Raw genomic sequence first — 10180 nt, forward strand, 5'->3', positions numbered from 1 at the left:
CCTGTAGTCCCAGCTACTCGGGAGGCTGAGGCAGGAGGATCGCTTGAGCCCAGGAGTTTGAGGTTGCTGTGAGCTAGGATGACGCCACGGCACTCTAGCCGGGGCAACAGAGTGAGACTCTGTCTCAAAACAAAACAAAACAAAACAACAAAAAAAACGACTTATAGTAGGTCCTTGCATACCGTCATTTTGTTCAATGTCATTTCATTATAACACTGATGAGAAAAAAAGTGGTTTTGTTATACGTAGTTTGTCTTAAAATAGCAGTTTCCAATAACCTATTAACAACATTAAGTAATGACTCACTGTATCTGTATGTAAAATTCACTTTAGTCAAATATGGAAGGGGTTTCCACTGGTTAAAGATCAATGCCTTAGATGGACTCAGGTGGTTCAGGCCAGGAGTGAATGCAATGCAGGACAATGGACAAAGGACAGACAGGGGCTAAAGAGGGCCTTGATAAATGGCTATAATTCTGTCTCCCCAGAAAGACAAAAACTTCCCAAAGAACCCCTACACTATAGGAAAATGGGTCGCAAACGTTTGTATGTCAGGAGCCCTAAAGTGACTTTAAAATATGTCCACAAATTCCTTGATACTCCTCTCTTCAAGAGGTGGAGCTTAATTTCCTTATCCTTGAGTATGGATTACAATTAGTGACTCACTTCCGACAAATCAAATATGTCAGAATTGATTGTTTGTCACTTCCAAGACTAGGTCATAAAAGAGATCACAGCTTTCTCCTTGCTCTTGTCCATAGATCACTTATTCTGGGGTAGCCAGCTGCCATGTCGTGAGGGGATTGATTCGTGAGGTCCATGTGGTTACAAACTGAGGCCTCCTTCCAACAACGAGCACTAGCTTGCTGCACCTGTAAGTGAGCCAGTTTGGGAGTAGATCCTCCAGCCTCTGTCAATACTTCCCATAACTGCATTCCCAGGCAACATCTTGACCAAAAATTCTTTAGAAACTCTGAGAACCACCCAGCTAAGCCGTTCCCAAATTCCCGACAGTCAGAAACTGTGAGATAACAGATGTTTGTTGTTTTAAATAACTATGCTTTGGGATAATCTGTTATGCAGCAATAGATAATTAATACAACTTCCTTTGCTCCTTTGAGCTCTTAAAAATTATTGAGGACCCCAAAGAGTTTCTGTTTATATGATATATATCTATTGATATTTACTATTTTAGAAATTTAAAATGAGAAAAAAATTTAAATTTTTATTAATTTGAAACTAATAATTATAGACCCATTACATGTTAATACAAATAACTTTTTTTGCAAAAAAAATTAGTGAGAAAAGTGACACTGCTTTTCATTTTTGCAAGATATCTTTAGTCTCTGGCTTGATAGGAGACAGGTAGATTCTCCTATTGACTTCTGTGTTTAATCTGTTGGAATACATTGTTTTGGTTGAAGTATATGAACAATATCAACTTCACACAGATATGTAGTTAGCAAAAGGAGTATCTCACAGATCCCCTGAAAGGTTCCCTGGACTCCCGGAAGTCCGGGAATCACACTTGAAAACAGCTGCTATACAACTTCCACTAGCTTGGAAGTGAACAAAAGAAAAGGTGACTTTCTGAAATGCACCAGTGGGGGCCTCTCAGGCTGCATTACTGCCTTCTCTCATCCTAAACTACATCATATAAGACTAAGAATTGCCATTTCAGACCCCTCTGTAGTAAATTGATAAGAATGGAACAGTTTAGCCCAAATCTGAGATGTTGCTTAATTTCCTCTCTTAATTTTCCATCTATGGGCCAATCTCACCCAACCCTTTCAAAGTCAATAGGAAGAACTCATGCCTAGCTATTCTTGAGCCAGCAGCAGGGTTGGCTACATGTGCAGTCTTTTTGGGTAAGGCAATTCTCCTGGAGTTGTGTCAGGTGTCCAATCTGGATTTCTACCCCTCATTGCAAACAAAAAATTAGAAAAGGAATGGAGGGAACCTGGATGGGGGGGAGGAGGGGTGAGGAGAAAAAGAAACAAACCTGTATTTTGCCCCTTGACTGTTGTTTTAAGAAATAGGAACCAGATCTCTCATTTCATCATTTTTAAAAGTGTGTAAAGTGTGCAGTGTGGATGTATGTGTGTATATGTGAATGTGTGTATGTATACACGTGAGTGTGTCTTGCCAGCTTCTCTCTGGTGAATTTAACTCTGACTCCCTGTTAATAATGGAAAAAGCCACACAGCAAGCCATAGAATTGTAAGAACAGATTGTAAGTAGAAAATATTTTGCTTAATCAATAAAGGACCTCAAATAGGGAAGTCCATTTCGTCCTGTGTTGCTGAACTAGATATTTACATGTGGCAAATTTACATTTGAATATGGCTTCGATATTATACAATATTTTTATTTAATATCTTTATTTAATATTTTTATTTAATATAACACAATGTTTTTTTAAATATTGACAGATGACAGAATTTAATTAATCAAGCACCCTACTCAGAAGAACTAAATAATATGTATTTAAGAAGCTTCACTCCAATGCTTTTGACCTTAAAACACAATTGCTAATTGTATGCTGAAATAGAGGGGTGAGGGGGAACCTCTCACCTTCTTCGGCTGGATAAGGTTTCTTCATGTTCTACGAGAGCAACTTTTAATACTTTCTTGTCAATAAACAGATCTTCAGGATAATAAGCAGATCTATACTGGCGTTGTTGAGAATGGGCACATAACTTGCCAATCTGAAAAAAGAAATGCAATATAATTAAATAACTCTTTCACAGATATGATAGTAGAAACAAATTCTGAAATGCTTCAATTTCTTCCCCCAATTTCTTTTTAAAGTGTAGGACAAAGCTGTTACTAGAGTAAGAAAAAAAAAGGTGATACCTTTTAAGGCAAAGTACCATTAGTGGAAAAGAAGGTTGAAGACTGAGGGAAGAGGGCCCCATTTTGAGCACAGCCTGTTCAGAGATTTCCTAAGATGAAAAATGGCTTTTTTCTACAGGGAAGTGTACATTTGAGATGACCCTCTACACAGGCCTCATGCTACTGATGCCTTTCAATGGCACTTGGTGTTTATACATGTGAAAAAAATTACAAAAGGGAATTGCGAAGTTTAGGAAGAACTGGTGCGGGAGATAGGAGGTGTGAGAGGTGTATCGAGCAGGCAGTTAATAGAAGAGCAGCCTCCCATGCACAGAATGCTCGAGATTCTTATGAGCATTTTGTTATAAAACCAGAGCTAAGGTATTCTGCAAAATGTCAGTGTAGTTGCTCATCTGGCTTTCCTAAAAATGCCTGGGGGAAGAAGGCAAGTCAACCAATCAATAGCCAGTGTTGTCAGCTGCAAATCACATAGTATTGAATAAGCCCAGGACTGAAAGATTGAAAGTATTAAAGAATATAGGTGCTCGATAGAGCCTATCTGCCTTCCTCCCTTCCTCCCTCCTTACCTTCCTTCCTCCCTCACTCCCTCCTTTCTCTCCTCCTTCCTTCCTTCCAATTCTTCTCATATTCATTCATTCAAAAATATTTATTGGATATTTCCCTTTAAAGCTTACCTCTTTAATCCTCGTATAGCAATGATTTTTTAAAAATGGCATCATCTTTCTTGCTTAGATACATTCTAACCGATTTCTTTGGTTAAATTATTTGCAGATTTGCTACTTATTTCACTTTCAAAGAAAAGCCTAAATGAACTTCCATATAAAGATGAATGAATATTGACATTGTTATATGTCACCCTTGTGCCGGATACTATGGTAAATATTATCATCCCCATGTTTATAGATGAGGAAATTGAAGTTCAGGGAGGTTAAGTGACTTGCCTAAGGCAAATAGGCAGTGGATCCCCTTGTCTGACTTTGAACCCATTTGTCTGACTTCAAAGCTTATGCAACATTGCCTCCCTAGAAGATGCTTGATTTCCACTTGCTTACATTCTACATTTTAGGAAGGAAAAAAAAAAAAAAAAAAGAATTCCCAGTCTTGAAAAACATAGCCAGCCAACACAGCCAAGGTGAATATATAGATTGTAAACTTTGGGAAAAATATTAGAAATATCTTACGCAGACAAGGGATGTATCTTTATCACTTCTGTACCTCCATGGAATTCAAACCGGATTTTGTACAGTTAAGTGAATTAATTGAAGTGAATTGAAAGAATCTCATATTGTCAGGCCTGGCACACCACTCTATTTATAAACCATGGGCTCTGTGTGGTAATCCCAGCTTCTGGATTTCTGAAGATGGCCCTGAAAGCATTCATTAAGTTATCTATCTCTACATAAAGGCACAAATGGCATTTAGTTTGTATAGCTTTGGAAAGCTTTCCATATAAATAAATCCTTGAATTAGAAAAAATCAAGAATCAGAGTAGCATCACCTCCATTTATGAAAGACAGCACCTATAGTTTGATATTCAGGCTAGCTATTCTCAATAGTTTCTCTTAATGGGAATGCAACAAAAGCTGAAGACACTATAAAATATTCCATTTGGCTTTGGAATGTATGATACTGAATTTTTCAGATGTGCTTATGTAATGCTATTTGACTTGGGCTAATATTAACTTCAAATGAAGAACCTGCATTCTCGAAGTATGCCCTAACTGGTAGCAGTCTGGGAGGGTGCTTTAGGTCAGGGGCTGTCTATCTGGACTGCGAGTTCAGTTCCAATCACTTCCAAAGCATATAATGCAGATACAAATAACTGAGGGCAGACTGTGCATTATCATTTTCTATCTCTAGACATACGTGTTTACGTTATTAAACTGCAGACAAAATTTCATGGACAAAACCTTGATTTTTGTTCCATAAACATCTATTTATTATTCTGTGACCATACATCAATGTGAGAGTCTATTTCACCAGAATAAAAGTGCTCTTAGCACATTCAGGAGCACAGGACACATTTTTTGACCTACACCTGTTCCAAATCCAGCACCAAAATAAAATCTTTCACACATCTTTCACAGTAACTTGTCTACTTGCAACCCACAGCTGTGAAATCTCCCTCCCCATTGAAAGTTAGGCCTTTGTATCAGTGAATACTAATTGGGCCACAGCAAGATTTGAAAGTTTTTACCCGCCCCAACCTACTGGAAAGGGGTGCAGCTGAGGCAAAAGTAGGAAGGTTAAGAACAAATGAGAATGTAGCCAGTCTGCAATCTGACCTTTCTTCCCAAGCCACCCAATGTGGCATTATCAAGCAGACTTTCCAAGGCTCTGTGTGGGGTAAGGGGCAAACAATGGTGTCCTGCCAATACCCCCACTCCCCCATCTGAAATGGGCCACATCTTATCAGACAGGCTGTATTTTCTTCCACAAATCTACTATGAAGCAAATTCTTCTCATATACAAAGCATTTGTCAAATATATCCCCCGCTTTGGGCCCTTCTCCCCACATCTTTCACCTCCACACCATGTGAGCTGTAGGTGAATATTATGAGCCTATTTTGAGAAGTAGACCCTAAAAGAAAACATAATTTACAAAGAGATACGGCATTCACGTTAAAGAAGTCCTTTCAACTTCCCACTTGGGAAACATCTCCCAGGTTATGCTGGGAGACCTGGGCCTTATTCTTCAGCTGCACTCGCTAAAGAAGCTAGCCTCCCAAGTGGCATTTTTAGAAATCAGTATCCTGCCCAGAAGTTTCAGGCTCTTAAATAAGAAGTGCAATCCAATTTCCTTTCGCTGACTAATGTACCTAGTCAAGGATGCTGGTACCTTTAAATTTGGTTAGTTGGAGGGAATTTATTGGATAGATGAGTGTCTCTATCAAAAGAGCTGGAATATAAAACCTTTTCGTTTTCCATAAACCATGGTTCCTAATGGTGCTTTTAGTTATGCGCCAGACCTGTGGCAGGGGAAGCAATAGCGCTCGGAAGTATTACAAATCCTGAAATATAAGAAGAAGGTAGGGCCTCTGACCATACCCAGGCTAGCAAATCATTCTAGTAACCTTAGCACCATTTTTTTCTACCAGGATCCAGGAGCATTGTCCTTGGATATACATGAAGAAAATACACTGGCCAGCAAGTATAGACGGTGCAGAGATAACAGGCTGGGCATCAGGAGACCCGGCCTACAACTCCACTTCTACCTCTCCCCAACAGCAGGATGTCATGACCTAACCCCACAGCTTCACTCTGCCTGTAAGTCTAGCCTTAGACACAGGAAGGAGATATTTGAAGTGCCATATTTTATTCTATGCTCCCTTGGGGAAAAAAAGAGTGAAAATTGCTTTCTGAGTGGAGTATGTAGGGCAGGAAAAATTTATTTTTCTTGGCCCATGGCTGAGTCACCTGGAATAAAAGATTAACAAGAGAAAAGCATACGAATACATTTTATATAAGTTTTATATCACACAGGATCCTTTACAAAGGAAGATCAAAAGAAGTAGAGAAACCTGTGTATTTTTATGCTAAGTTTGATGAAGAACTGGATAGTGGTGGGGAAGTATGATTGGACAAAAAAGGTATAATTTAATGGTAATAAACTGGGGGAAACTTATCCAGGCCTGTTTGTTCAGGCTCTTCTCTGTGTCTCTGTGTCTTCAGAGATAAGAATGTTCCTTTCCTCTGGGTATGGGGTGGGCACCTCTCACATGAGGGTACGGTATTATGACCTACTTCAGAAGAAGTTGAGTTAGGTTTTACAGCCTGCTTTAGCAGAGAAAGGGTGAAGGGAAGGTAAGAGTGACCTTCCTGCTTCTATTGTTTTCTCAACTGCAAAGGTGTCATATTTGGGGGTAGTGTGTCCTGAACCCTATCATTACCAAAGATTTTGAAATCATGCAAAGCATTTGGTCTGATGCAATTCATACCTGTACTCCATTACTGACATGTCAAGAAATGCAGATACTCCATTGGTTAAAATCTAACCATATTCATTCTCAGGCCCCCATTTGCTGTTGGTTCTGGGAACTCTGAAGTGACAAAAAACTCAGACTTGATCTTTAACTCTGGACTGCCAAGCAGAGTAAGAGAGCCTGTATTGTAAGCTTCTCACCAATACCAATACCTCACATTTGTAACACAATACCTTACTCTGGTCCAGTCCTTCACAAATAACTCTACACCCATTCTCCATTCTCTCCAGTGAGCCCTACAACGACCCTCTGAGGTATACAGAGCAGGTATTATTAACCCCGTTTTAGAGATAAGGAAACTGAGGCTCACAAAAGTCAAGGAACGTAAGCAAGGTCACAGTGTTGCTAAGTGGAAGAGCTGAGACTTGAATGCTGGTCTATCTGACTCTAAAACCTATGTTTTTATTTTCAATTCCATCCTCCACCCCATGCCAGGGATTTCTGTCACTAGAATAGACTCCGGGGCTTCCTAGCATTGGGTGTGGCCCAGGTCTGTAGTCCTGTGGATACCCCACCCATAATTGGAAAACAGTGATGATGATGATGATGATGATGATGATGATGATGATGATGAGAAACTCAAAAACATATTCCAAGAAAGAGCTAAAGTTGTTCAAGATAAACAGATAACTGACCTTCAATTTTAACCTAGGTTCTAGGCAGTATTTCAAATAGCTGTGAGCCAATAGAGGAATGATTTAACTCTTTGGCCTGCCAGGTGAGAGTGAATTAGTAACCATACTGAAGCACTGGATGTCAAGTTCTATGGGAGAGGCAGCTCCCAAGTAGGTCCAGCCTGCTGCTTGCTGCCTGCAGGATGTCCCCAGACCCTGGCTCCTGAATTTGGATTCTTGGGTTGGCTACAGAATCTTCTGTAATTCCTATATTTTTCTAATTTGGATGTCTAACCCCTCTATATCCTTTATAGTTTCCCCCAAAATGAAGATTCCAGGTGAATTTTATGGCTATAAAAATGCAACAAATTCAAGCCTTTAGCTGTACTAGCCTAAAAAGTTAGAATGTGTTTGTGTGTGAGGGGGCGGTGCTACACATTAAAGTGTATCTCTAGCTCTCTCCCACTCTTAACTAACTCTAATGGATCTATTTTGCTCTTGATAAATGAAATGCTTTACATTTCTCTCTGAAGAAATATGTGACTATACAACTATTACATATCCAAAATATGTACAACTATTACATATCCAAAATAATTAAAAATTAAAAAAAATTAAAAATAAATACGTAAATACGTACTTAATAATAAATGTGTGTGTGTCTCAATATTTTAATTTAAATTGCCCAAAATAGAAGAAGGAGGAGGAGGACGAGGGTGGGGGAAAAAGGGAAAAAGGAGAGGGAGAGCAGACATAGAAAGAGAAAAGTTCCCATTAGTGAGTCTGTAGCTCAGGAAAAGCCACAGACACATCACACTGCCCTCAAAAATTTGATGGTTTTTGAGGGAGAAGATGGATGCCCCACTGAATTATACTCAGATCAGCACAACTCCTCTCTCAAGAGTCGCACCCGAAGCCAACAATATTAGAGGACCTCTTGAGGGCTTTTAAGTTTTATTTAATTACAGAATAACTTTTCTGCTATAACACAGCTGATTACTCTGATCCCAGAGAGTGCTTTTCTGAGAAATGTTGCCAAATACTTGGTTTAAATTTAGTCTTTGATCATTGATGGAGTCACCACAACCTTAAAGAATTAAAAATAAAACTTCCTCCAGGGTTATGCAATTTAAATATCAACTCTGATCCCACCATCCACTTTGAATGAATATTACCTGTGGCATTTGTTTTGGGGTATCTTGGGGCTGAGGGTGGAGTGGGGTGGGAATTCCATAGGTTTCCAGTTAAAATAAAATGATGAACTTCAGTTCATTCTCCTGAATCATCTATTATACTGCTGTACAATTTAGTTTAATTAAATCTTAAAAGTTTAAAAACAAAATATACATTGAAATTATGTGATATACAACATAAACTTTTTAATAGTAGCAACCATGCCCATTTAACAATTCTACAGGTATAATCGAAATGCTAATATATGTTAATGTTTAGTCTGTGGTTAATGTTTTGTCTTGTTAATTTCCCCAGGGCTTTTATTACTGATTTAAATCTGCCACACTACTCAACTGATTGCACTGCTTCCACAAACTGCATGGAAGTAGCTCAAATGAATACTGATTAACAGAAATGAACAAACATTTGGCTAAGCAAACCATTCTTATATGCTTGTAATCATTACATACATTTTCTTACAATGAGATGGGCATGGCAGGCATTTTCCACTCATTTTTCCTACAGAAAATATGCATATGAGCATTAAATTAATTTATAACCTTGTACTTCAGGAAGCACATCATTATTAATTAACTATTGATTGATCTGGATATAGAGCACAGAGGATAATGAACAGACCTGGTGACAATGTGCTTTTTTTTTCACCCCTCAGACATTTTGCCATGACTCATTATTAATTGCTTGACCATTAAGATAAAAGCTCACTAATAATCTGTAATGTATTATGAATCAAGCTATTTTAAGAAATCAAGCACCATTATTTGAACATTTCATACAAGTCAGCTCTTGAAGTAAATTGGAATCCAAAAAGCAATTAATGTCCTGCAGATCAGTCTGCTTCTAAGTTGAACTAAGGACGATATTATAGTGAAAAGAGCACACAATTTGGAGTCAGTAGGAGTCGGTAAACCTAGGGTTCAGTCCCAGCTCATCCTCTTAAAATTTCAATAACTCTAGACAAGTCATTTAATTTCCTTGAAACTCAGCTTACTCATCTGCAAAATGGAGATAATAACAATGCCTGCCGTATCTGGCTGTAGTGTGAGGATCAAATAAAACAATGGTTAAAAGTGTAATGTCTCCCCCATTCAGATAGAAATCCAACTCATTCATTCTGTAAGTGGGGACTACCGACCTTCCACAGCCTGCTTTGCAAGTCAGAATCCTGGCTCAGCTGGTCAGGAACACAGGTAGCTAGATATAATAATATTTAGAGGCATTCTTTAACTGGAGATTTGTGGAAGATAGTAAAAGGGTTTGATGAGACTGGGTCCCCGCTCTGAAAGGTGAGTTTGACCACGTTCAACAGTCACACGGTCTGGTCTGGTCTACCCTCCTCTGGGTTACCCAGAATATCCTCTTCTGTTCTTCAGAGCCCAAATTACTAATAGGTGGTATGTGGTTTTTGCTGGTTACCCTGTGTCTCTAACCTGCATGTCTGTGCCTATGGAACTGAATGTTGTGGGAATGGGAGACGGGTTTTTTTTTTTTTTTTTTTTGAGACAGAGTCTCACTTTGTTGCCCTGGCTAGAG

At 38.9% G+C, this 10180-nt stretch overlaps 1 protein-coding gene across 1 annotated transcript in view; it reads right to left on the minus strand.

Moving 5' to 3' along the window:
• The window catches only part of GPC3 (glypican 3), a 428110-nt gene that overhangs the window by 138721 nt on the left and 279209 nt on the right, over positions 1 to 10180 (minus strand). The window contains exon 4 of the mRNA XM_012653413.1: positions 2575 to 2708. Coding sequence (XP_012508867.1) covers positions 2575 to 2708 — 134 coding nt within the window. The remainder of the gene's footprint in view (positions 1 to 2574; positions 2709 to 10180) is intronic.

The sequence above is a fragment of the Propithecus coquereli genome, unplaced genomic scaffold (assembly GCF_000956105.1).
Source record: "Propithecus coquereli isolate 6110/MARCELLA unplaced genomic scaffold, Pcoq_1.0 Scaffold42, whole genome shotgun sequence".
Classification (NCBI taxonomy): domain Eukaryota; kingdom Metazoa; phylum Chordata; class Mammalia; order Primates; family Indriidae; genus Propithecus; species Propithecus coquereli.